The sequence below is a fragment of the Neoarthrinium moseri genome, assembly GCF_022829205.1.
Source record: "Neoarthrinium moseri strain CBS 164.80 chromosome Unknown scaffold88_Wmoseri_CBS_16480, whole genome shotgun sequence".
NCBI classification, from domain to species: domain Eukaryota; kingdom Fungi; phylum Ascomycota; class Sordariomycetes; order Amphisphaeriales; family Apiosporaceae; genus Neoarthrinium; species Neoarthrinium moseri.
In genome coordinates, this window is record NW_026055202.1 from 75,842 (window position 1) to 103,060 (window position 27,219).

The window sequence follows — 27,219 nt, forward strand, 5'->3', positions numbered from 1 at the left end:
GCGCGTGCGTGCGGTAGGCCGGATCGGGGGCAGTGGGGATCAGCACATGGACATGGACATGGACAAACAACCCATGCCGACTACTGAGTACGCAGAGTAACGGACTACGTACCCTGACAGCCTGACTACTATAGTACCATGGGGCACGAATGGGCACGCGCATGCAGCGTGGGTTCGAGCCGCCAGTGGACAAGGTGGAGCGGATCTATGGCCTGCCTGCCTGTCTGCCCGTATGGGTATGGTAAGAATGGATGGCTGGATGGCTGGATGGCTGGATGGTTGGATGGTTGGATGGGATCCATGGATGGGATGGCATGGGCCTGTGACTGACGGACGGACGGACTGACTGACTGACTGACTTTGGAGCTGTCCCTGGTCGACTGACGGAGCTTCCCCCCCCCACTTTGCCCACCTTCACCCTCTCTGCCTTGTCCACCCGTAGACTAAACTGAACCAACCACTCGATATATTCATGCCACCAAGAGCCGTGGACTGACCGACCGACTGCGACTGACTGTTGGAGGGGAACCCAATAACTTTGAGACACTCCTTGTAGCTGTTGGTGTGGGCATGACACCGCTGGCCGTCCCTGTGCGTTGAACGGCAACCCCCCCGCCCCCCGGCCTCCTCCAACCAGCCCAGCCGGCCGACCGACCGCTCTCGTCGAGCGTGACCTGCTTTCGTCTTCCGTCCTCCGTCTCGTACCGCCGCAACCAGGCAGCCTTCATATCACCACCACCCGGCCCGTAGTCAAGACGGATAGGCAGACAGACGTCCAGTGCCTGCATCTGTAGCCGGACAAAGACCCAGCGCCCGCGCTCTCTCTGTTCTATCCTGCTCTTCCTCCTGCTGGTCCTGGTCCTGGGTCCTGGGTCCTGGGTCCTTGCCCTCCGCGTCCACCACACTCGACCCTCGGCCGGGCCCGTCAAGAACACCGACACCGACGGCGACGGCGACGACGGCGACAACATGTCCAACTCGGCCCTCAACTTCATCACCTTCAACCAGGACCACAGCTGTCTGGCTGTCGGCACCTCCAAGGGCTTCCGCATCTACCACACCGACCCCTTCTCCAAGATCTTCAGCAGCGACGATGGCAACATCGCCATCATCGAGATGCTCTTCTCCACCTCCCTCGTCGCCCTCATCCTGTCGCCCCGCCACCTCATCATCCAGAATACCAAGCGCGCCTCCGTCATCTGCGAGCTCACCTTCCCCTCGGCCGTCCTCGCCGTCCGCCTCAACCGGAAGCGCCTGGCCGTCGTGCTCGAGGACGAGATCTACCTCTACGACATCCAGAACATGTCGCTCCTGACCAACATCCCCACCTCCCCCAACCCCCAGGCCATCTGCGCCCTCTCGCCCTCGTCCGACAACTGCTACCTGGCCTACCCCCTCCCCAAGCCCCGCGAGGACGGCCAGGACCGCCGCCCTTCCCACGCCCCGCCCGCCTCGCTCTATACCCCCGTCACCTCGGGCGACGTCCTGATCTACGACACCCTGACCCTCAAGGCCGTCAACGTCATCGAGGCCCACCGCTCGCCCCTGTCGTGCATTGCCCTCAACCACGAGGGCAACCTGCTGGCCACCGCGAGCGAGACCGGCACCATCATCCGCGTCTTCAGCGTCCCCAAGGGCCAGAAGCTCTTCCAGTTCCGCCGCGGCACCTATCCCATCTCCATATCCAGCATGTCCTTCAACGCCACCAGCTCCCTGCTGTGCGTGTCTTCCACCACCGACACCATCCACATATTCCGTCTCCAGCAGCCCGGCCCCTCGTCGGCCGAAAAGTCGGCCGCCCCTGCCTCTCCTCGAGACCGCTGGTCTCGCGGTCCGAGTTACGATAGCGGAAACGATTCCCCCAGCAGCAACACCGGCTCGCCCCGGAGCGATGTCGCCGAGCTGGCCAACCCGCCCGCCGCGACCGCGACCCCCAACGTGCATAGGAGGCAGAGCGGTTCGTTTAGTAGCCTGCTACGTCGATCGTCGCAGATCATGGGCAGCAGGGTCGTGGGCGCCGTAGGCAGTTATCTCCCCCAGGCCGTCAACGAGATGTGGGAACCTCAGCGCGACTTTGCCCACATCAAGATACCAAAGGCAGCCCAGAAGCCGGGCTCCACCGCCAGCGCAACACCGCAGCTGAGAAGCGTCGTGGCCATGAGCAGCAGCAGTCCTCAAGTTATGGTGGTGACAAGTGACGGTGGCTTTTATGTTTTCAACATTGATATGGAGCAAGGCGGCGAGGGTTATTTGGTGAAGCAATTCTCGTACGTTGGTTAATCTCGGTTTACGAGTTCTGACCGATCATGACTAACCACCATCACAGTGTTCTCGACGGTGACGATAAGCTAGATGCTTCGAGCTATGGTTCATAGAGCAGCAGTGGCCTCCCTCTCTATCCTGCGCCCTTGGAAGTTATGGTATGTAGGCGGATCATACCATCCAACTCTATGTTGGCCAGCTCTGGCTATGAGCAGCAGCCTTCCCGTCTTTGAAGCCTGGCAGTAGCTACAGGCCATGCGGCCGCTGACGAGTCAAGCTATATATACCAACTGAAAATCCGTAGGACGGTCGTACTGGCGAACGCAAATATCCCCAACGAAACAACAGGCGCTCTTCATTCCGGCCAAGCGGGTAAACACCCAGAGCGGAGAAGATCTCTGCCCCCTGGATCCCATGTTGGGTGCTCTGCAGAGTAGTCTGGAAGACGATCAACCGCATATCTATGTTCCCGCCTGCTGCAAGGACACGATGGCCGATGGAGCACAATGTGGACCTGGAAATGTTCTCTATGGCTTTGTCGTCTCATTACATGTAACTTTTTCAACAGCTTGGAGTGTTAAGCTTTGGAAGCCCGACTTCAGTTTTGGGACACACGGCAAAGAGTACCACGTGAGAAGTATGGGGTAGAAAGGCAGGCCGTGAGAGACGCTGGGAGCGCCTGCAGATTTGGGCATCTAGGAGCGCGTGTCTTCGCCCATCGATGGGGAAACATTGCCGGTTGAGAGTCCAGTTGTGGCGATTGACTTTCCAGGCATGGTATATTTGTGCGTTTGGCGGATCTTTTGCATGCATAAGCGTTTGGCGTCATGGCTCAAGCTAAGGCTTCTTTCTGGTTTGAACCTTTTTGGCTTGTTCTTTTTAGGTGAGGTAGCGAGGTGCATCGTCTCGTTACAAGAGTCTTCCAAGGTACACTATCTGTCACCTTCTATTCTATGCATTATACCATCCGTGATTATTGGTATATAATTGTTTTCGCAACCAGGCACCCCATTCTGAGAACGGCGCTATGTGTGCAATGCTACGGGCTTGGTTTTATTATCCAAGTAAGCAACAACGTTGTCACTGAGTCCGAGGCCCCGGAAATCCCTAGCAGGCATCTGAATTGTGGCGAGTCTTCGGGTACCCGGTAACGGCTCGGCGCGAGAGGTACGAGGAGTCGTGTCGTGTAAGTCATGACATGGGGTTTCCAAGGCATACATACATACATACATACATACAATGGCTGTCTGAACGTGTATCCACGGCTACTTCACGCGCGTGATCAAAAGAAAAACATTGCAACTGCAAGTTCGGTAGCGGTCATGTCATGGTATATTCCCCGTTCCTTCCGTATGTAATCCAAACCTACAAAAGCAACCAACATCCTGTGCGCAGAAGACATTTAAAGGAAAAAAAAGTACCTGCTCATGAACCCAAACGGGATGATGGCCCATCCTTCCCAGTACAGTGCCAAATCCATGTACACCCCCCTCCAGGAATTTCATTCATGTCCCCCGGTCCTTTTGCGCCAAACAATGAACCGGGTCAGGTGTGGCCTCCAGCCCGACCCGACCCGCCACGATATCCCGGTTGGCAATAGCATAATGCGAACATGGTATAATGCAAAAGCTGTCCGGACGCCTGGTCCAAATATGTCCAGTCACCAGGGTACGTGCCCAAACATGAACAGAACCAGCACCGGCCGGGATATGCCATAGGAGCCAATCTCCTCCAATGGAGCCCAAGAAATCGTTTCCTTCCAAGAAGACCCAATCGTCAAACAAGTTAAAATCAAAAGTCGTCCCGTCGTCGTATCGCTGTAGCGAACGTTCTGTAAGCAATGTGTTCGCGTGTCATCCTCGACTTAGTGCGCCTTGGATATCTTGATCAGGGTCGAGCTGCCCGACCAGCTGTGGCCAAGACTGCCAGCAACATATGACGCGATGAGCACGAAGCCTCGGATAAAGGGCCATTTTGGTGGTCGGAACTTGGTGCCTTCCCGGGCACCTGCCGACTCTCCAGACCGGTACCCATCGCCGCAGCAATCTCACCATCCCCACCGTGTGTGCCCTGTTATCCTCATCTGGCATAGGGACGGTTCATCAATGCGATCTCCCTAGCGATCTCGGGCCATTCAAGTTCCCTCTTGAAGTCGCCCTCCTCACGTTCAGCTTCCGTGCTCCGTCGAGTGCACAAGGTCTCCTCCCATTTGAGCAACTCGTAAGCAAATCTTAGATGCGGCTGGATGATGACATTCAGCCGGCGAGCACGTACGAAGCAATACGCCCGGGGAAACGATAGATTCAGTTCGCGCATCACCTCGGCGATACAAATGGTCGCGCTTCTCGAGACACCAACTCGGCAATGTACCAAAGTCGCCACGCCATTGCGACGGCCTCGATCTGAAGAAAGTCCATTAGTCAACCCATGCATATGTGAGAAGTCTCAGAAGGTAGTAGATGACCTACCAATGAAGTCGAGGCAGCTTTCAAAGTTGTCTGTCAACGGGTCAATACCATTGTCTTGCACGCCCTGCACTATTTTGACGTTTTCTGGGCCCCATTCCTCAAGTTCGCCCTCTCTCCACATGGCCGTCTCACCAACACTGAGGATCTGGCCGATTCCCAGCGCTCTCAACAAGTCTGGATTGTTTGCATGTCCCAGGTTACCCAGGTACATATAGTCGAGAACACGGCTGGGGAACGACCCGTCAAGGTTTGCAAACCACCTAGGCTCGTTGCGGACGAGTTCCGTGACCTCTGACAAACTCCGATCACCACAGAGGGGCGACTCTTGGAGCAGGCGGGTCGAGAGGGCGGTCAGTAGAGCAACGTCCGTGGGGTACGCAAAGAAGTTCCGCTTCATGGTGGTATGCAAATTGAGCCAAGCTTCGGGCACGGGTCTAAACGTGCTGTAACTGAAATAGGCAATCCCAAGCATTGTCGACTCGGTGTAGCCGTCGGCGCAGTGAATGAGTATCTTGCGGGGGCGACCTGGTTTCTCCTTGGACGACGACCCATCGTCCTGCTCCATGTTGGTGTCACCCTCAAAGTCGGTAGGCGATGGCAAGGTACCGTGGGCAAGATGCCAGACCCATTTGCATGTCTCCAGTATGTCATCTGCCTCGGCATGAGACCAGCTTGGAGGTAGTATGCTACCAGACGATGGGAAATCAAAGTCATAATGTTTGGCACTGGCGTTTGGGTTTTCAGCAATAGCACGCAAAGCAAGCGGGTTTAACCTTCCCAAGTCACTACACTCGATCAACACGTCAAACTGCTGCTCGTCTTCGCTGCCAGCCTCGGGGGTGGGGCCGAGCCAGACATTGTGGGAGATCTCGGATGCCTTGGTCATCATGTACATCTCCAGCCTCTCCTGATGGAAGAAGTCCATGACCGCACCGGTAAGCTGCCCCTCCGAGTCGATCGAGACCAGTTCCGCATGGTTCTTCTCAAAGATGCGGAACGGGCTCGTGCAGATAAACGTATTGTACGTCGGGACCGCATGCCCCTGATCTTCGTGCTTCTCACGCCATCTGACCTGGGCCGATGCCAACTCCCAACCAACCTTGCGAACAAGCGCGGAATCCTCGCCGTAGACCACCATATCCGAGGTCATGGCCGACTTGGCAGGCTGTATCTGGAAGTTCCTCACAGAAAAGCCCTCCCTGGGGTCTACCTCCAAGAACTCGCCGAGTGAGCCTGACTGCAGGATCTCGGCGGGTGCGATAGCGCCCTTGATACGCGAGACTGATAGATCGCCATCGGCTTTCACCACTGTTATGCCCCTGAGACACGCCGGCGTCTTTCGCAGCGCCCTCTTCCGGGCAATGAAGAAGGCCTGTTGGACGTGGTTGCTCGGGTGCAAGCCATGGAGCCACGGAAAGACCTGCGAGGGGTCCGGCAGAGGTTGCCGAGCCACAAATTTCAGGGCAGCGGCCACCTCGGCAGCATTGGTCTTGTACACGGCTAACGACCCCGATTCGACCTGGGTGTATTTGTCTGGAGGATACAGGAGCGAGGCCTGCTGGCTCTCGACCTCCTGCGCGGGAGACGGCGGCGGGGTGTTTGGCTCCTGGACAGGCGCAGGCCCCGTGGGACAGACGGGGATGTGTTTGTTTGGAACGGGAGGGCAAGGCACCTGCTGTGGTTGGGTGTTGATGGTGTCCAGACTTATCGGCGAGGATAATGTTACCATGCCAGACGACGATCGGTGGGGCGCTATGGGTCTGGGGAGAGCAATGGTCGCCATAGCTCTGGGCTCGACGCCGCCGGCCTGCTCGTTGAAGGAGTATACCGTGCTGCGCTGTTGACAATCAGACAATCCGGCTCCCCAGGTCTATTCTCTTATCACGTTTGCCCCCTTCGTCACACGCGATCGGTCCCGTCCAATCGGGAGGAGGCAAGATGGCGGGGTCAAGGCGAGGACGACGACAGTGGCAGTAGTAGTATTACAAGCTGGGCTGAAGATGGGGATTTCCACGGTGCAACATTGGCAATCGCAACAGGGTGGACATGGACGGCGCCAGCTATTAGGGAGGAAAGCAGAGATGAAGATAGGGAAGTTGTCAACAGAAGAGGGAATGGGAAAGCGGGGAGGGTATATCAGATGTTTCACACGCTTGAGTCGCTGGTGATTGGAGGTCCAGCCTTATCGTTGCGACATCCCTGTTATGCAGCCAGAAGCGCGGCAGATATGACAACAAAGGCTAGCCGAGAAGCTGCTCGCGCGAAGCTCCCTGTGCGTGTCTGTGTGTATTCTATTCTGTCTCGGTCTGTCTGCCTGCTCTTGCCTTGCTGGGAGAGATGCGATGGAGTCGATGAGGTTTCTGGTCGGACCAGAGCGACAAAGAGCTGCGAGAAGAGGAAGACAGGTCGTCTCCGACTTGATAGTCCCGTAGTATGCTGGTGCTTGACATCTCCACCCTTGAGTGTCTGGGTGATCTGCAGTGTGTTTCGATACAATCGGTGGCTCACACCATTGGGCCAACGGCGGGCGGGGGTGACCAGGGTCTCACATAGTACCATGTACAGGGTCCAGTCCTGTCGTTCTGTCGTCGTACTACCATGGTACTCCGTATGTTTGCAGTAGACTGGCTTGACTGGGTCCCCGCTGGCCTGCGCGCGCATCTGGGGGAACTGGGGGCTACTGGCCGATCAATGGATACTGCAGCTTACTGGTTCCGCAATCAGGCCGATTTGGCCATCTCCAACTACCGGAAAGAGCTCAGAGGTGCTCAATGGAGCAGTCGACAGCTCCTCCAGGTAGCAATCGTCGATGGCCGTCGCTGTTTGACTTTCGTCGAGGCACCCCGGGCTAAACTCTGGGACGTACAGTCCGCCGCGGATTTGGGGGGCTTGGGGGGCGGAGGTCGCGGCCTGTGTGGGATCTGTACTGTGTGTGTGTGTGTGCGCGCGCGGAAAGCTAGCAGCCCATTTGCAAGCCGCCCAGCAAAGCCCAGCAAAGCGCAAGCTCATACCTACCTCTTACCTAGTACCCTAGCACCTACATACACACTGTCCCGCAGTACCTAATAACCTGCCCCCCCTTGACTTGCCCTGGCCGCAATGGACAAAGACGCCATCGCGGGGGCCGGGGGCTGGAGGGGCACTCTGTCGTCTGCGCTTGCAAGGTTCCATCAGGGGCTAGTAGAGAGCATGGCGATGGCAACTTGGATCGAACCTTGATAGGCCGGCTCAGAGGATGATGGAGGGTAGCCAGACGGTCGATAGGCCTGTGCAAGCCTGTGACAAGAGGCCGACGAGGCAGGCTAAGACAGGTTGGAACGAGGGGCAAATATGCTGAGCTCCGGAGCAGCCAATGAAGGCCGCCGCGGAAGCTCGAGACATGCGGCCCTCTTAGCCACGCTGCCACCCCGGGCGATAATGGTGCAATGCCCACCTCGAAGGAGTACTACGGTAGGCCTACCTACACAGTACAGCTCCGAGAAAATGTTTGGGAGCGGCAATGTCGTTCATGGACGGGCTGCTTGATCCAGCTCCTACACAGTGGTATGCAGCTCTGCTACTACGTATGCTTAGCTCGTCTACCGTTGCCATCCCTCAATATATCATGCATTAGCGCGCTCGCACAGACTTCTGAGGCTTCTCCACTTGGAGCTATGCGCGCCCCTCTTGACTATTTACCCTAGTCGTCAACCATATCGATCAACAAGTCTCATGTTTTCTCATCAAGCCGAGCTGCTGAGTTGTCAAAACCGGAAGAAACACTGAGCCGTACGAAAGAAAGACCAGAGGGGTTTGCGAAATCCCATTGGATTCGGCAGGCTACGTACCTCAGGCTTCTTCTCCATCCTGGCCCGCCCCAATTGGAAGGAATGCATCTTTTAAGCATCCAGCTTGGATCTGAGCCCACCGTGATATCATATTTGATCCTGAATCGTAAGCTTGAACCAACTGGCCCCTTCTCCATAATCCGTTATCTCCATGGCATGATGGTTGGACGTAGGGAACAGGTACCATACACTAATACTAGGATCGAGACAATCAACTTTTAAGATTCCGAAAAAGATGGTCGCTTCGGTGGAGGTGGCGTTGCTATTGCTCGAGACAAGATTATCAGAGGTCTAGCCGAGTGTAGGATATCTGGCCACCACCCTACTTGCTGCCTGGGCAGCTGGCCAACCAGCAAAGTCCATGTTTCGAGGGGCCCGGGTGTATGTAGGTAGGTATGCATCAGAACTAAGCCCCAGCAGTAAGCGCGGAGCCCCGGTCTGTCGGAACCGGGCGGCGCTTAAGTTGGAGCTTGCAGGCTGACAGGCGCTGCTTCATCCTTCACACATGTCGAGTTACCGAGTTCTACTACACAGTGAGTTACCTACTGTAATTTAACAAGACAACGATACAAATTCACCCGTACGGATGGTCCACCCCTGGTGCCTGCACCGCAAGGCTTGATACTGTACACGAAAAACACGACCGCGTCATTCGGAGGTCCATAGTAACATATCCCAACCAAGGATTCAAGTTGTCAAGGTTAAGGTATCCCTTACTTGGATGTGGAACCAGATATGTGACTGTCAGGCCAGCTACGTCGCTTGGGAGCGTACTGAGATGGCCTTCTTTGTAACCCGTGGAAAAGGTCCGGTCTTCGTAGAGTTTGTGGTAACCCAGGGGCAGCACAGGGCCACGACAAAAGTTACCCTTAAGATGAACTCTTGGACACTTAGACCAATACGACGCATATGAAATATAGGCAAGGATGACGGATGACGCGATCTGACAAGCAGCCGTGTGTGCGCCACAAGGATCCGTTTTTCTGCGCAAGCCAATCATTCTCTTCAAGGTAGGCGACAAGTCAATGGGAGCGCTCGAATCAATTGCGGAAAGCCGACGACCGTGTACTAGCATGTGTTCATTACACTTGAGCGCTGGAAGACAGGTCGAACGGCGAATGCCTGGAGGCAGGGATAAGCAGGGCGTCCGCTGAGAATTGTACCTGGAGGAACAGGACTCAGGGCACCGGTCAGGCAAGTCAAGGCCGGGCCCTTGCAGCAATATAATTTCTCGTCCTGCATCTAGGATTTCAGCGCAATTATGCCGTGTGTCCCCATGAAACTGGCAGGTCCTGTGACAGCAGACAGCAGACAGCAGACAGCAGACAGGGGTCATGGCCATCCTCCGATGGTGGGTCTTTGCTCGATACATGCTGGACTGGGCCATCAAGAGCCGGCGAAAAGGTCTGGCTGGTCTCTGTCAACAACATCAGCTTGAGAGCCCTTGTTTGCATGGAATGTATGGAATGTATGGAGTGTATTTTGTTTCTGTAGGTACAGTTCTGAAGTGGATATCCGAGGCTCCGGAATCCCGCCCCACCCCCAGCTGGTGCCCCGTGGTCGGGTCGCTCCACGTCATCAGTCCCACCGTGGACGGGCAGCTCACGGAACTACGTAGCTGACGAGGTGCTGTAACTCATTAGTGGGATTTTTGTTTGTTTGTTGTCGAGGTCTCAGGATATCGACAGACATATATCCTGGTCTGGTCACGTCAGGTCAGCAGCGACAATGCGATCCAGCTCGTCTGCCTAACTGCCCGGCCCGCCGGACAGCTCTAGGTAGCAGGAAATTGTGGTTTGCCTCCAGACACAGACACAGGCAGTCTACCCGAACGTCTGGCTGCCGCGTCCTTGACAGCGGAGCCTAGTCTGCTTCAACGTCGCCCAGCGCCGGCCTATCCTTGCGAGCGCCGCATCATGTCTGGACTGTCTCGCCGTCGTCGTGATACCTGCCCCATCGTATCACCCTGCTGATAGTTACAACCGAAACCGCTGCTCATAGCCGCTGGGCGAACGAAGCGTCGCCGAACCTTCTCGTCCGCCTCCCCCCGGCTCACCACCTGAGCCTGAACTGTCCCTTTCACCCCGTCGAGGCGCCCCGACCTCCCCTTCCCTCCAACCTTCCCTCCAACCATGGCGCCTCTCCCGAACCACTATGCGCAAGCACTGGAACCGCACGATTTCGGGCCCAAGTGCCGCCTCGCCCCCGTCGTCCGCCCCTTCACGCCGCACGACGGCGACGCTGTGCCGCCGGTCAAGGCTCAGTTCTTCTACACCTCGCTGATACCCATCGATGATCCCTTGTCGACCGCCACCATCGCCGGTTCATCGGACGCCAAGACCGCCAGCGTCAAGCCTCAGCCTTTCTCTGAAGGCGACAACAATGCCCTCGAAAAGGCCTGGTTGAGCCTTGCTTCCGATGAATACCGCAGGAACCACAGCCAAGCGCGCCGCGACCGCAGTCCGAGTCCCTCACTAGCCGACCTCAACCTGGGCAGGCTGAGAGAGATTATCCACGATCTGGCGGTCAAGCACAAGGAGAGACATGCCCGCGAGGGACCCGCCACCGAGACGCTACAACAAGATGTCGAAGCTATTCCGGATGCCGAAACTATCCTGCCCTTGTGCTGCCCCGATCTGCTCTCAGATGTTGGCATACAGCTGCGTGTTTCGTTTTGCGCCGTGGCCAGGAGGCGCCAAAGGGCACTGCACCGCGAGAGGGTGGCGCACGAGGTGATGACCGAGATGGAAAGACTCAGTACCGACGCGGCAGCTACAGTCATGGGAGAGCACGAAGCCAACCCCGGCCCTCCGTCGAATCGACCTAGAGCTGCATCATTAGCCCATGCAACCCTGCCGGCGAATCTCAGGGAGAACATGCCACCGCCCGAGAAGAGTAGCTCCGGGTCGCGGCCATCGAGCAGACGAGGGATCGACACCGTCAGCCGCGAAACGTCTCGCGCAAGGTCTCAGTCGCAGTTGACGCCCCGTAGTTCTCTGCACGAGGGCACCCCGATGCCCATCAGACCAGCGGTCCCGGATGACGGCATCTCGGGGAAACCCTTCGTGAGGGTCGGCACCCCCGAATCAACTCAGTTTTCCATAGGTTCGCTCCCTCGTGCGACAGTGGATGCTAAGCCTCCGGCTCCGGAAGAGCCAGTAGCTGAGATGAAGCCACCCCAACCCCCCTCTGACATGCCTGCGACCCTACCCGACAGAGGACGACGGAAAACAAGGAAGGACACAGCGACTGTACCCGTAGGAGTCTCGAGATTGCATGAAGTGTCCCTGCCTGCATTGCAAATGAAACCGATATACTGGTCGCCGGTCAATGATATAGCCGCCGTGCTTCGGGCCACTTGGTTCTACAAGTATGAATAATCGACCTCGTGATTTGTGAGCGTCTACTAAATAATGTACAACAGAGATACCATGGAGCCTATCGATACCACCGTGGCCAATCAGCTAGAGGCGGGATATCAAGAACTGAAACCGTATTCGGAGACATGGAAAGACGAGCTACGCTGTGCCGTCGATGTCGGGCCTCTGGGAGAAGAAAAAGTCTCTCATCCACTCTGGCCCGCTCCTCCTAAAGCAAAAGCCAAGACCAAGGGTGCACCACAGGAACCGAGTATATCCAGCAACCCGTTCTGCGCAGCTCGTTGTTTTAGAGGTGAAGCGGCAGCCCAGGGCAACTTGATGCCCATGTCGAATGAGGACAACTCGGTAGAGGCTCCTTCCCAGCGCAAATATGGAGAATACCATGTCTTGTACAAAGACGACAAGACAGCGTTCCTGCTGAAGCCTGCTCTGAAGCCATCGGCATACTACGGAAGGCGTCCTGTAGCGAAGATACTCAAGGGAGTCACCATTGGTATTCCCGTAGTGCGAGGATTCGATCTGGAGGCATACAAGAAGGTGCACGCAAAGAAACAGCAGGCCTCAAAGGGACCCCAGGCGCGCTCGGCCGCGAGCCAGTCGCAGGAGAGTACGGGGCAGGATGTTTGCCCCGCGTGTAAGCATGACAAGGAGCGAGGGCAGGTCACTGATCTAGTCCTCGTGGCACATGGTATCGGCCAGAAGCTGGCTGAGAGGGTGGAGAGCTTTCATTTTACCCATGCCATCAACGCCTTCCGCAGGGCCATCAACATCGAGCTCGGGTCAGATACAGTCAAAGAGGTGATACGCGAAGGCCAGAATGGCATCATGGTGCTGCCGGTCAATTGGCGCCAAACCCTGTCTTTCGAGGAGGGCGGTCCCATGAAGGAAGGCGACAAGGCAGAATATATGCCCGAGGGTTTCGCCCTCAAGGACATCGAGCCGAAGACTATTCCGGCTGTGCGCGGCATGATCTCCGATATCATGTTCGACATTCCCTTCTACATGTCACATCATAAGCCCAAGATGATCTCTGCACTGATCGGGGAAGCCAACCGGGTGTACAGGCTCTGGTGTCGCAATAATCCAGGCTTTGCGAAACATGGTCGCTTGCACCTGATCGGCCATTCCTTGGGCAGTGCAATGGCTCTGGAGGTTCTATCCAAGCAGCCTACTATCACACCTCCACTCGACCTGGACACCGAGATACGTCTCGACAGATTCGAGTTTGACGTGAAGAACCTCTTCCTTCTGGGCAGCCCGGCGGCTTTCTTCCTGCTGCTGGAGCGGGGTGCTCTTATCCCTCGAAAAGGGCGCCAGAAACCCGGGGCCGACCTCGCCAGCGTGTCCAAGGACGTCGCCGGCGAGGCCGGCCTCTTCGGCTGCCTGGCCGTCGACAACGTCTACAACGTGCTCGCGCGCGAGGACCCCGTCGCGTACCTCCTCAACGGGACCATCGACCCCAAGTACGCCAGCAGCCTCAAGACGGCGTACGTGCCCAGCGTGACGACGACGCTGTTCCAGTCCATGGGCCACGCGGTGCGGTCCATGGTGCCCGGGGCGTCGGCGAGCGCGGCGGCGCACCCCGAGAACCCGGCCCTGGTCAAGCCGCCGCCGGCGCTGCGGCTGCCGTCGCAGCTCGAGCTCGAGGTGCACGACTTCACGCGCGAGGACATGGCCGAGCAGAAGGCGTACCTGCTCAACGACAACGGCCAGATCGACTACTTCCTGCGCTCCGGCGGCGGGCCCCTCGAGATCCAGTACCTCAACATGCTCGGCGCCCACTCGTCCTACTGGGCCAACCCGGACCTGATCCGCATGCTGTGCATGGAGATCGGCCGCAAGCCCGGCCGCGCCCACACGCTGCCCGCCATGCGCGCGGTCAAGGCCGGCAAGAGAGCACTGCCCAACGGTACCTCGTGATTGAAGGCGGCAATGCCAAATGCAACGGCTTGTTCTTTTGTTTCTCTTTTCAGTGTATGTGTATGTGTGTGCGACTTGCATCATAGATACGGTGTAGCAGCATTTGCTTTCCTACGGGCATGCATGAGTTGGAATGTGTGTGAGAGAAGCTGGAGATTTACAACTTTGTGTTTTTTTTTGGTTTTTTTTTTTGGGGTGCATTCTGCATTTACATTTTCAAGATACCTACCAACCCAACTATATAGAGCGAATACCCAAATCAATTCTTGTTTCTTCCGTGCGGCAACTGAGGCTTGGGTAGCGGAACTGCTAAGATGCAATTGTAATGTGTGTGTATGTGTATGTACGATTGATTCAAATATTTGATAACTGGGTATGAATGAATGCATTACTCAAATAAAGATCCCGTCCCGAACCCCGTTGTCTATCTTTTGCCTCGAACCATTCTTGTTATGAGTCGAAGCCACGTTATACACGATATACAATACAACAGGGGTCAAAAGGGAGGATCATGACGATACCAATCCATGCAGCAAGTAGGCCCCGTCCATGCTTGATATTTCTTTAATTCCGCTTTCTTCCTTCAAGCTTGTGCTTACTCGCCCTTGAGCTTGTCCTGGGTCACGGAGAACGCCATCTCCAACAGATCCTCCTCCTCCTTCTTGTGGGAAGCCTTCAGACCGGTGGCGACTGAGGCGGATGGGTTACGGCCGGCGTACATGACGTGCTTGCGGTCGTGGTATTGTGTCTGGTTGAGGAGGGTCTCGATACGGGGTTGGGTGAAGCTCCAGGCACCGGCGTTCAGGGGTTCCTCCTGGCACCAGACGATGGTCTTGGCGTTGGGGTACATGTCAAGGTTCTCCTTCAGTTGTTGCCATGGGAAGGGGTTGAGCTGCTCAATTCGGGTAATGGCAACGTTATCGATCTTGTTGTCGGCGCGGTGCTTCTGCAGGGCAGCGTAGACCTGGCCAGAGCAGAGCACGACACGGTCGATCTCCTCGGGCGACTTGATGGCGCCGGTCTGGTGCTCAGGATCCGGGATGATCCACTGGAACTGAGCATCGGGGCCGGTGAAGTCTTCAATGCTGGAGCGGGCAATAGGGTGACGCAGCAGAGACTTGGAGAAGAAGATGATGAGAGCTAGGGGTGTGTCAGTGACCTTGGATGCTATGTTACAGAGAGAGTGGGGAGCTTACGCTTGCGGAATTGCCTGTGCATCTGGCGACGCAGGATGTGGAACAGGTTGGCGGGGGTGGTCATGTAGGCAATCTGCATGTTGCAGTCCTGGTGTTGACGGGCGAGCTTCTCTTCCGAGGGGAAGATTCTGGGGTCCTCGTTGGAGAGTTGGAGGTATCGCTCGATACGTCCAGACGAGTGCTCAGGACCCTGACCGTCGTAACCGTGGGGCAGGGACATGACCAGACCGGTTCTCTGCATCCACTTGACCTCGCCAGAAGCAATGAACTGGTCGATGATGCACTGAGCATTGTTGGCAAAGTCACCGAACTGGGCCTCCCACATGACGAGGGCGTTGGGCGACGACAGAGAGTAACCGTACTCGAAACCGAGGGCACCGAACTCACTGAGCGACGAGTTGGAGATGACGAACTTGCCCTGGTCCTTGCTGATGTGCTGGAGGGGCGTGTAGGTGTCCTCGGTCTCCTGGTCGTGGAAGACGGAGTGGCGCTGCGAGAAGGTGCCACGCTCGACGTCCTGACCGGAGATACGGACGTGGTGTCCCTCGGTGACCAGCGAACCAAAGGCGAGAGCCTCAGCAGTCGACCAGTCGATGTTCTTACCCTCGATGACGGACTTGGTACGGTTGGTCAGGATACGCTTCAGGTTGCGGTGGATGTGGAAGCCCTCGGGGGCGCTGCCAATGACCTCACCAATGTGCTCCAGGGTCTTCAGGTCGACGGCAGTCGAGTTGTGGGGCAAGACCTCGGTTGCCAGCTCCTTGGGGGACTTGAAGCCGTTCCAGGCCGAAGTAGTCCACTCCTTGGAAGTTGGCTGGTAGTCCTTGGACTTGGAGAAACTCTCCTCCAGCATACCCCAGACCCATTGCTTGTGCTCGTCGATGTCCTCCTTGGTGAAGGTGCCGTCCTTGAGCAGCTTCTCGACGTAGATGTCGATCTGAGGGTTCTTCTCGCCGATGCGCTTGTACATGAGGGGTTGGGTGAACGAGGGCTGGTCGGTCTCGTTGTGACCGTGCTTGCGGTAGCAGACCAAGTCAATGACGACGTCGGACTGGAACTCGGCGCGCCAGTCAGCGGCCAACTGGCAGACGAAGTTGACAGCCTCGACATCGTCGGCGTTGACGTGGAAGACGGGGGCGTCGATGGCCTTGGCAATATCGGTACAGTAGGCGGTCGAGCGGGCAAAGCGAGGGTCGGTGGTGAAACCGATCTGGTTGTTGACGACCAGGTGGATGGTGCCGCCGGTGGAGAAGGCCGGCAGGGAGTGGAAACCAAGACACTCGTACACGATACCCTGAGCGGCGAAGGCGGCGTCACCATGCAGGAGCACGCTCATGGCGGTCCTGTGGGTCTTCTCGTCGTTGTTGTAGTGCTGGATGGCTCTCGTCTTGCCCAGCACGACAGGGTCCTCGGCCTCCAAGTGGGAGGGGTTGGCGACCAGGGAGAGCTGGACACGCTTGCCCGAGGGCGTCGGGCGCTCGAAGTTCATACCCAGATGGTACTTGACGTCACCGGAGCCCTCGTCCTCGGCAGCAGCAGTGCCGGCGAACTCGCTGAAGATGGACTCGTTGGGCTTGCGCACAACGTTGCTGAGCACGTTCAGACGGCCACGGTGGGGCATACCGATGACGATGTCCTTGACGCCGTAGTCGACGCTGCGGTCGATCAAGGCCTTCATGCCGGGAACCAGGGTCTCGCAGCCCTCGAGGCCGAAGCGCTTGTCGTTGGGGTACTTGGTGGCCAGGAAGGACTCGAAACTCGAACTCCAGATCAGACGGTCGAGCACGCGGCGCTTCTCGTCAATGGAGTACTTGAAGGGCTGGGGCACCTCGACGCGCTCCCGCAGCCAGTCGCACTTGGCACGGTCAGGGATGTGGATGAACTCGACACCGTAGGAGCCGGCGTAGATCTTCTCGCAGGCGGCGATGATCTCGCGCAGGGTCATCTTCTCGCGGCCCTCGCGCTTGAAGCGAGGTAAGATGCCGGGGCCCAGCTCGTACTCCTTGTCGAGGTCCTTCTCGGTGAACTGGTAGTGCTCAAGGCTCAGCTCCTTGGGCTTGATGTTGGTGTAGCCCTTGGCCTCGTTGCGGATGCCGAGGGGGTCGAGCTGGGCCTTGTGGTGGCCGCGGGCCTGGTAGGCGCGGACGAGGAGCTGGACCTTGAGATGGTTGGTGACGTCGGAGCTGCCGCCCAGCGCGGCGCCCGAGACGACACCGCCGGTGGCATTGGGGACCAGGGTCGGGGGCGGGGTGAAGGCCTGGGAGATGGGCATGTCGCCGCTCTCCATGTTCTTGAAGTAGACCTGCCACGAGACGTGGACGCTCTGGGGGTCCTCCTTCCACTGCAGGTACATCTCGTCGATGTAGTTGGCGGTGCTGCCGGACAGGAAGTTGTCGTTGGGGTCGGGGGAGGAGGAGGCGGTGGCCGAGGCATACCTCCTCTGGGCGGCCGACACGGCGAGCGGGCGGCGGGCGGCGGCGAGGCCGTAGCACCTCGAGCTACGGGAGGCGCATCTCGTGGTAGCTTGGCTGCTGGCCCTCAGGAGGGAGCTGCCGGTCTTGCGTAACGAGCTGCTCAGCATGGCGCCAGGCTAATGCTTCGTAGCTGTGTGTGTCTTGGGGGTGTATTAAGGTAAGAAGAGTCTGTGGCAGGAGCACGGGGAAGTCAGCCAAGAGCTGTCTGTACAGTACAGCACAAGACACGGCACAACCAGTAGGTAGCAGTCGAGGTCCTGCTGGCGTGGCGAGTCAGGGCCAGACGAAGACCACGACGGGGCTGACTAACGTACGTAGGTAGAGTAGAGATGCTCCCCACCGAAAGCTTCAATCCTCCTTCTCCAGAGAGCGGGATCGAAGCACAAAAGAGCGGCGGAGTAAGTCAGGACAGAGCGGGAGACACGACGTGTCGTGACGTGACGTTTGGGGGAGGATGTAGGTAAGGGGAGGAGAAAAAGGGAAGACGAGGCTTGAGTGCCAAAAACGGGCGCAGCGGATGTAATGGGCTGGACTGGCTGGACTGGCTGGCTGGCTGTCACGGGAAAACAAATGGATGGAGAATTTCTTAGTGTGTCCAATGCGAGTGGCCAGCTGCCCCCGGTGACCCTGGTCAAATTCTGGCTCCGTCTTGCCCGTCTTGCCCGTCTTGCCTGTGTGGTCCCGAGTCCTGCTCTGCCTGCCCCTGCCCTTCCCTGTTCTCCCCGACCTGATTAGCCGGCCGTCGGTAACACACCGAGGATGGGTGATTGGTGATGGGTGATGGGTGGTGACGATGAATGCGAAAGCCTTTCCCACTGTCTCCTTCTTGTAACTGCCCATAGAACCTCCATACACTGCCCGTTGCCCACTGCCCTTCGTCCTATTACTTCAAGGTTTCGCCATCTCTTTACACAGTATATGTTCCCTAGAGACATGCGTCAAGCAGAGCCTGCAGGTTACTTGTACTCCAAGAATCCCGTAAACCTCGGGTTTCGTCCGATTCAGAAGCCCCCGTGCATCTAAACTATGACAGAATGCGGGAAATCTGCTGGTTCTGCTAGCCGAACCTAGGCGGACGCTTACGTTACGGCTCTCTTCTGATTTGCGGGTAGGCCCGCAACGGCAAGAGCGTCGACAAGAAAAACCTCAAGCACGCTTCGAGGCTCTGGCGTTTCAATGTCCTGGGCCCTGTATCGTGCATCGCGCATCGTGGATCTCCAAGACAGTTGGAGCAAGGGTACGTGAGGCCTCACTGAGACTGCCTTCCTACCTGGCATAGTACAGTAGTTCTTGAAAACGGTTGTTGCCATGTACGAAGAAACGACTGCCGTAGAGTCTTCTCTAGTAGCCAAAATCCCCATCATGTATCCGCATTCAGCCTCCGAATACCCCGGTTGCCACTTCACAATTCTTTCTGCATTCGGGTCTGCACATAGATGAACAAAAAGACGAAACCCTCCAACTGGCTGGCAGCCACCATCCTGACTCATCAGCGGCCTCAACAGCGCTCTGACAGTTTTGGCATCTGCTCTTGGCATCTTCATGAGGTCTCAGGTCAGGTCAATGTTTCATCTGCGGATCTTTTTGCGCTGCGTTGCGTTGCAGGTGCAAATCCCGAGACTATTCCCCTTGAGGAATCCCCACGATAAACACAGTACCTAGGTAGGTGGGTAGGCAGGGTAGGTGGTAGCTGATCAGCCCAGCAAGCCTAGCCACCAAGGCCGAGCAAGCCTAAAACTGAAAAAAACCTAACAAGCCACCCCCAGCGAAGCGCTCCAGCCACAAAGTGTAATGCCTGGAATGTGCGGCGCCTGTGGCTGCCTGTCTTAAAGGGACCAACCTTCGTGGCGTCACCTCGACAGCCCTTCGACCTCTCCCCCTGCTTCAAAGAAAAACGGTTGAAACCGACAGCAAGGCCGTTGCCGTTGGCGCTTACCGACTCTTGTCGATCGAGGAGACTCTGGAGTCTGTGTTGGGGTCGAGGGCGTTCGAGAGCTGTTCATCTGTGGTCTTTGGGCCTGGAGTGCCCAGATACGAGAGGACGACCCGCCGACGCGGCGTGCAGTGGCGAGCAAGCAGGTAGGCAGGCAGGCGGTCTCTAAAGGCATCGTACGGGTGTCATCCGGCGTGACGAGATATTTGTCGTCGCTGCTGCTGCCGCCGCACTGCTGTACTGCTGAAAGTGGTCTCAGATAGAGCAAACATCCAATCCCCCTGGGTCACGTCACCTCTTCCCTATTCCACTCTTCAGGTTCTCTCTCGCCCTCCATCTTTTTCCTTTGATCCCTTGTTCGCCATGCCGCCTCCAAGGGGCGCTGCGGCGTATAAGAAAAAGGACGGCACCCTCACGCTCAGTGACGACCAGTCTTCCGTGATATGGATTCCTCAAACCACTCCAGGCGGACCGCCCACCGTGTCCTTGGCGATAGCCGACATTACCAGTATGCCCTCCGTGGATCCAGCCCGTCACCGGCCCCCAAAAGCTGACTGTAGCCCAGACTTCCAGCAGACCCCCGTCACTGCCCCCAAGGTCATATTGAAGATCGCCGCGAAGACGGCCCCAGACGCAGAGCCGACTGCGTACATGTTTCACTTCAACTCGCCCGGTGACCCCAGGGCCGAGGCAGACGCCATCAAGGATCTTCTATCACGGCTTCTTGCCGAGTATCGAAGCAATGATCCCAGCATACCACGTCCTGCCGCCGGCGGAGTCAATGGCAAGAACAAAGGCGACGCTGGTGGACGTGGTAGCGCATCGGGTTCCATGGCCTTTGCCAGTGCAGTGAACGCCAAGGGTGACAAGCCAACTCTGGGTCAGATTTTCGATGACCACGAGCTGATCCACGGCCAGCACGCGCCTGAGATACAGAAACATCTGTTGGCAGCCGATCGCAACCTGTTTCGCATACACATGGAGGCGCTGTCGACAAAACCAGAGTCCATGTCGGTCACGACCTTCAACGCTCAGTTCTGGACAACTCGTATCGACCAGCTGCGCGCCTATGCCATAGAGAAGTACCAGGTGACGGGGCCTTTCAACATCCTTTCAGTCGTCAAGCCCGTCACCGAGGCGAATCATGATCCGAATCAACCGGACCAGCAGAGAATGAGTATGACGAGGGACCAGATCTCCATGATCATGCAGCAGCACCCCCTACTCAACAGGATATACGTTGAGAACGTGCCTCCCCTGACCGAGAGCGAGTTCTGGGAACGCTTCTTCCTCAGCAAGCTTGTGAAAAAGCTCAAGGGAGAACGACTCGCTGGCAATGAGGTGGCGGACAAAATCTTCGACAAGTACGACGAGTACGAGAACATCACTGCATACTCGAGCAAGAACCTGGCCAAGTATGTGCCTCATATCATTGATCTGGAGGGCAACGAGGAGAACCAGGGAGGCTACAAGAGTGGCAACACCAAGGATATTGAGATGCGGCCCAGGGGCTGGACTCAAGTGCCCATCATCCAAACCCTGAACAGCCTCAGTGGCAAGCTTCTTTCTGGTGTGGTGCCTGCCGATAATGACCTTGTCGATCCGAACACGCCGGAAGATAATGTCTACAATCAGCTAGCAATACGCGATCTGCAGGGAACTGTAGAAGAGCAGAGGGTGATTCTCAACATCAGGGAACAGAGCAGATTCTTCTCGGCTCAAAAGGATTCCGACACAGCAGCAACCGAGATCTACGCCAAGCAGGACCCCAGAAAGGTACTCCGTGGTGTTCAGGGTGACCTCGCTCAGCTGTCCAGTCATGGCACTGCGGGCATCGATCTGCATGCCGCCATTGGTATCGATGATGACAGCGACAGCGACGAAGAATCGAAGAAGCGCGATCATGTTGGATCTCGGGCGTCGAGGAGGCAGGCCCAGCAGCAGGTCCTCGATAGCATGCGACAGAGACGTGCTCAGCTGTATGAGCACGTTTCAGACAGCACGACACCGATGGGGCTCCCTGCAGGTGTCGCAGAACGGTGTAACCTGGCTCATGCTACTACCATAGAGTTTGTCAACCAGTTCTGGTCTGCATTCCTCTCGGGTGACCCTGACAGGGCTGCTGAGCTGGGTTTCTTGGCTGAGGCGCTACGGAAATCGAAGGAGCGAATTCGTGCGGTCGCTCTCGAGGCCGAAAAGGTACGGCAAGAGATTATCGAGAGAAGGACGGCTGAGATTGTCAAGATCTACGAGCGCACGAAGAAAAAGACCAAGTTTAACCCCAATTCTGTCGGCGGCGGGAAACGTGCGGTCGAGATATTGATGCAGCCCGTTGTACATTCTCTCGACAAGGCTCTTGCAGATTACCAGAGGGCATTGGCTGCCGAAGGGATACAAGCTAGCACAGAGACGTAGAGATGTCATTGCGGTTCGGAAGGGGGCATCCAACGGCGCATTCGGAAAACAGGAGTTAGAGATACCAAAATCTTCTTTCAGATCATGACTGCAGATACTGATGTCCGCATTCTGCCAACGAGTAACCCCCTGGAAGAATCAACCAGTGTACCAACTTCCTTAGGTAGTCTCTGCCGGAGCTTGCTGCACCAAAGCCACACTTGCCCTGCGGCAGCAGACATGTTGGATGTCAGCCAAGTACAGTCTGAGCAGGCACTACCCAGCTTTCTGTAACCACAAATGCACTACACACTCTAGACGACAGGCGAACGGAGCGTGGGCCTGGTGATCGTGTAGTATGTTTACCAAGACGGCCTTAACGACCCTAGACAATTATTTCTGCACGCCGATAGCTGACACAACTCAAATCCCTTACAAGGCAAATATACCGGATAGCCGTACAACATGGATAACACCAACCACGCAGTCCATGGCATGGCTGTACCCCCAAGCCGTATACCTCTGTCCGAGAGGAGCAATACCACATCTCCAACCTCGGCTTGTTGGACACGCAAAGACTCGGATGAATTAACGCGTAGCCAGCACAGTTCCGTTCTGGATGCTGGCTGCATATCTGACAGTCAAGTAGTCAAATTCAGAAAGGTGTCTCCCCGGCCAATCAAGATCCCTCCCCCGAAACATCCTACCCAGATCCGGCTGGAGGACTTGAGATCAGAGTCACCACTCACCCGTCTAGAGTCGTCAACTCCTTTCCTCTACGGCCAGGGCACGGAACTCGATCCGATAGCCGAGCAACAGAGTATCAAGACCCTACGTACAGCCAGCTGGTCGACGTCAGACCTGTCTTCCGTCATGCATGGCGCCCCTGGCTCGTGCAACAACAATGCGGACGGCAACAGAACAGGGAACGGACTGCTGAGGCGGAAGAGATCCTTCAGCCTCGACGACCTCGACGACATAGAGAGATGGCAAAATATGCGAACAGCAACGTTCAGGCTCTCGCCCATCCCTTCGACGGGGTCCCCGAGCGAGGAAGTGTACGCCATGGACGAAAGTACCCATAAGTACCCGCATTCACCCCCATGCTCGCCACCTGCCATGAACCGATCCCTCGAAGACATATTGAAGTACATACCACTGCGAGGGGTCCCGAACTCTCGAGGCCCCCGAGGTGGCCACCATGATATGCAGGCGCATCATTGGGTTCGTCTCGTACAGCGATCTCCAACCCATTCCAGTGGAGGCCGAAGACAGCAGGGCCATTTAAGCAGGCAGCCACCTACAGGACAGCCGATCCTGGACCCGCTGGGAGGTATAAGTTCGAACAACAGAGGAGTAACTACCGATCTCGGTACACATGGACGGCATCCAATCCCCCACATTAGCAGTCCATCCGCGCGTGTAGCAATTCCCGTGCCTTGGACCTGCAAGCGGTGCCATCGTCCAGCCGATGAGAAATGGAGTCTCTGGTCGAGCTTTCGTGGATATGGAGACGGAGCGCGGACTGGGGAGGGTTGGTGCCGTCGTTGTGCGGTTAGAAAGGTCACATACCTTGCGTTTTGCTGTCAGTATCTGGGTGCATGAGGTGGTTGTCGGGGAAGGGGTAAAGACGTAGGAGATGGCTGTCGACAAGCATCACTTGGCATACCCTCGTCTAGGCGCATGTAATGTGTCTTGGGTTGTTGAGAGGTAGACTAGACTAAGCCAGGAGGACGGAGTTTTACCGGACTCCGGTTCAGGGGAGGCGTCCCTTCAATATACTGTCTATAAGCATCCAAGCCATGAAACGCACGCGGGAAATGCGAGTGACGCATGGATTATATCATAGTACCACGACGAATCAAGAGTCGTTCCAGCTACTCCCACGTATCGTCCGAGGACTGAATCGCCATTCGTTCATGGTTGTACTACTGAATTATGCACGAGTACAAGAGCTTACCGAGGTGCTTGGCGTTTATTCAGGAAACGGATCTAAATGCGTTTAGCAGAGCCTTGTGTGTGCTGAGAAAGTAGTACTTTGAAGAGCACGACTCTACACGAAATGCCGAGATATCTGGAGCAACACAGTCACCTCGGCGGTAAGACGGTGCATTTCTTGCTTGGTCATTGATTAGAAAGGACTATTCGTTGGTGTGAGATCCAACCGTCCAGAATGAGAGACCAATCTATTAGCGTGTGTAGTATCGTCTCGACCGCGTTGTATGTCAACATGTGACGAGGTATAGGTTGAGTATACATAACAGGTGACATTAAGCAGTCTGTCCCTGGCCGCAAGGGCGACGCGGATCTTGTTCTGACGCCGAAGTATGACGGCTAACCTTATCCCCATCAACACTTCCCAGTTCCTTGAGGCTCCGTTCTTACCACGTCGGGCCATGGAGGAGCCATTCCAGGTTACGCCCATGCAACCTCCCCCAAGTGTGGGGAAGCCGTCGACACAGCGTATACGTGCATACAACCCCGGCTCTACCCCAGATGCCCGGCCTGCCCGGCTCCCGTTCGGGGCAGTTGACAAGAACCTTAACCCCACAAAACACAACATCGGCCCACGTCCTCGGGGCTTGGCTACCCTTGACGGCCCTCGATCGAGCAACCAGATCGAAGTCACCAGGTGTTGGAGAGAGCTGCCTTGACGTACCCCTGAGGACCGGCCTTACTGCGGATTATCTCGACGATGGACACATGGGCTTGGCGGGAACGTCGTTGCACTCGGACTGCGTGCTCGACTCCGAGTGACGTGGGCATGGCCGAGGCAAAAGGTCAAGTTGGGAGTATATAAGTGCCAGAAGATGTCGGCTGGGTAGAAAAGAGGAGTCCGATGGTGCTCTGCACGGAGATCGCAACGACCCTGCGAACATGGCTTTGCACTTCCTGGCCACCCTGGCCCTCCTGGCCCTCGATGCCTCGGCCGCAGTCACGGTCCGCAAGACCGGCCGCGCGCCAACAGGCTACGAGGTCGACTTCTCCTACACCAACACGACGGCCTCGCGCGTGCTGATCGGCGGTGGACTGCAGCTGTTCACGGATGAATTCCACACGACCCTGACGTCCAGCGGCGGGTTTGACCCCCGCGACTACCGGCCCGGGGACTTCTACGTGGGCAGCTTCGGCGGGCCCCGGGACCGGGCCTGGCCGTACGAGATGGTGCGCAGCAGCGGCGACGACGGGCTCTGGACCTTTACGACGTCGCTGCCCTCGGGCATCTACAGCTTCGCGTACCTGGTCGACTGCGACAACCCGTTCGCCTGCAGCATCGACACGGGCCAGCTGGTCATCGACCCGGACCTGCCGCCGTACCGCAACGTCCAGGGCGACCAGGTGGCCTCGTCGTTCCAGGTGCCCTACGACGCGCAGTTCCAGGGCACGCCGACCATCGACCTCAACTTTGACTACGCGCTCTCGGCGCCGGCGGGCAGCCGCGGCACCATCAAGCCCGTCAACTACACCAGCCCCGGGTCGATCCACCCGGCGCCCGACGTGCACGAGTTCAGCGTCTACCTGCCGGCCGAGTACGGCTCCGTGGCGGGCAAGAAGTACCCGCTGCTGTACCTGTCGCACGGCGCGGGCGGCAACGGCGACGACTGGGAGAACCTGGGCCGCATGTCGGCCATCATGGACAACCTGATCCGCGGGGGGCTGCTGGACCCGACCGTCGTCGTCATGCCGTCCTTCTACAACCTGGACAGCTCGCTGCCCAAGTTCATCTACGGCAACATGTCCAACTTTGCGCCGATCCCGGACCCGGCGGCCATCCGCGAGAACTACCAGAAGTACCTGTTCCCCTGGGTGCAGGACCACTACGACGTGTGCGACGAGCCCGGGTGCCGGGGCTTCGCGGGCCTGTCGTGGGGCGGGCGCCTGACGTACGAGATGTACATCAACGCGACCGACTACTTTGGCTACTTCGGGCTGTTCTCGCCGGCGACGAGCGCGCCGCTGCTCGACAACGGCACGCTGGCGGCCAACCCGGCGCTGGCCGACCGGGGCGTCTTCGTCACCTACGGCCTGTACGACTTTGTCTTTGACGCCGGCCGGGAGCTGCAGGGCGCCCTGGACGGCCTGGGCATCGAGTACCTGAGCCGGGTCACGCCGTTCGGGAGCCACTACTGGAACACGTGGCAGGACGCCCTGTGGTGGTTCGGGCAGAAGGTGCTCTGGAAACCCTTGCCGGTGACTCGACGATAGGTCTCGTGTGTCTGACAAGGCGTGGGTCTGAGGCTAAAGGTATTCGCCTCGATCTGATGTGGCCATCGTGAGTTTTGTTGGATGTGTGACGCTGATATGCAGCCTGTGGCATGGGTAAGCATGGGCGCATGATCACCGGCTTATATGGGACAAGTCCTCGTCTAGCATTAATGATGCGATGGAGTCCGTTGTATGTGCACGTGTTATAAATTGGAAGGTTGTTAACATGATGGTCTCGACCGAGACAAAAGTTTATGTTTCGAAAAGCAGCTTCTTACCCAGTCGGGTCTCTTCAATGTACGCACGAGAGAGATAGTAAATCCTCGTTATTGCTTTGTTTGTCTCTGTTTCTGAAGAAGGCGGAGCGTAGAGGTGACAAGTCTCCTGGAATCTAGTCTAGGGATATAGGGACAGTGTAATACATAGCCAGGCGCAAAGGGAAACCTGTAGCCTGGCTGGAGTTGTTCTAGGGATCATCAAGATTGTTGAACAGCCGCCCGGGCCGGGCCTCTCTGCCACCAGGTCAGATCAAATTTGACTTGCAACCCAAATCCTCGGAGTCCCTCTTTCTCTGATGGCATATGCGGACGGTAGATGGCGGTGAGTATCTCAATAGCAACTAAGCAGACTCGGCGCATTCGGCATGAATGGAGGGTCTAAGTAACTAGGTAGTGAGGGCTATTGCTCCAAGTGTCCACTCGCGTCTGCGAAGATTGATCCAGAAGTATCAAGAGCGTTTCTGAGATGTGAGATATCAGAAAAATTGCTGTTTTCGTGCAACGGTGGATTGCATGATTTAGTTAGCACGAGGCGCCGAGCTATAGGTGGCAGTTAACCGTTGACAGCAGCCAATGAATGGGTCGTGGGCTTGCAGTTGACACTTCATCCCAGACACGTAGCAAGCCTCATGTGTGGCGCGATGGTCAGCCATCAAACGCATTGTATGGCCAAGAACGGTGCAGACTCAGACACTCATCTGCAGCAATATCGCTAGCTGGCATACGTTGAGTATCGGGCTTGTGCAACTGCCGGCACGCAGCCCTTGCGTTGACGCACGACCATCATTCACCGTCACTCGAAGGTGGCCGGCTTCGTGCAGAAGGGAATGCCATCGCCAAAGGTTGGGGCACCACGTGGATGTGCAATTGCATAGGGTAGG

The 27,219-nt window shown here is 57.0% G+C and overlaps 7 protein-coding genes across 7 annotated transcripts; 5 read left to right on the top strand and 2 right to left on the bottom strand.

Annotated features, from left to right (window-relative positions):
* Positions 1-969: 969 nt before the first annotated feature.
* JN550_012533 (uncharacterized protein) lies at positions 970-2,375 on the top strand (the record flags this gene model as incomplete). Its single annotated transcript, XM_049311018.1, has 2 exons — positions 970-2,267; positions 2,327-2,375. 2 exons carry the CDS (start codon positions 970-972, stop codon positions 2,373-2,375), a joined length of 1,347 nt encoding a protein of 448 aa, XP_049165495.1.
* A 1,966-nt stretch (positions 2,376-4,341) lies between these two features.
* Positions 4,342-6,513, bottom strand: JN550_012534 (uncharacterized protein; the record flags this gene model as incomplete). The annotated part of the gene is made up of 2 exons (XM_049311021.1): positions 4,342-4,664; positions 4,731-6,513. 2 exons carry the CDS (start codon positions 6,511-6,513, stop codon positions 4,342-4,344), a joined length of 2,106 nt encoding a protein of 701 aa, XP_049165496.1.
* Positions 6,514-10,689: 4,176 nt separating this feature from the next.
* On the top strand, positions 10,690-13,857 carry JN550_012535 (uncharacterized protein; the record flags this gene model as incomplete). Its single annotated transcript, XM_049311022.1, has 2 exons — positions 10,690-11,927; positions 11,982-13,857. 2 exons carry the CDS (start codon positions 10,690-10,692, stop codon positions 13,855-13,857), a joined length of 3,114 nt encoding a protein of 1,037 aa, XP_049165497.1.
* A 595-nt stretch (positions 13,858-14,452) lies between these two features.
* On the bottom strand, positions 14,453-17,634 carry JN550_012536 (uncharacterized protein; the record flags this gene model as incomplete). Its single annotated transcript, XM_049311023.1, has 2 exons — positions 14,453-14,997; positions 15,054-17,634. 2 exons carry the CDS (start codon positions 17,632-17,634, stop codon positions 14,453-14,455), a joined length of 3,126 nt encoding a protein of 1,041 aa, XP_049165498.1.
* A 2,189-nt stretch (positions 17,635-19,823) lies between these two features.
* On the top strand, positions 19,824-21,875 carry JN550_012537 (uncharacterized protein; the record flags this gene model as incomplete). The annotated part of the gene is made up of 1 exon (XM_049311024.1): positions 19,824-21,875. The coding sequence occupies one exon, from the start codon at positions 19,824-19,826 to the stop codon at positions 21,873-21,875; it is 2,052 nt and encodes a 683-aa protein (XP_049165499.1).
* Positions 21,876-22,319: 444 nt separating this feature from the next.
* JN550_012538 (uncharacterized protein) lies at positions 22,320-23,142 on the top strand (the record flags this gene model as incomplete). Its single annotated transcript, XM_049311025.1, has 2 exons — positions 22,320-23,002; positions 23,067-23,142. The coding sequence occupies 2 exons, from the start codon at positions 22,320-22,322 to the stop codon at positions 23,140-23,142; spliced, it is 759 nt and encodes a 252-aa protein (XP_049165500.1).
* Positions 23,143-24,731: 1,589 nt separating this feature from the next.
* Positions 24,732-26,060, top strand: JN550_012539 (uncharacterized protein; the record flags this gene model as incomplete). Its single annotated transcript, XM_049311026.1, has 1 exon — positions 24,732-26,060. The coding sequence occupies one exon, from the start codon at positions 24,732-24,734 to the stop codon at positions 26,058-26,060; it is 1,329 nt and encodes a 442-aa protein (XP_049165501.1).
* Between the last annotated feature and the right edge of the window lie 1,159 nt (positions 26,061-27,219).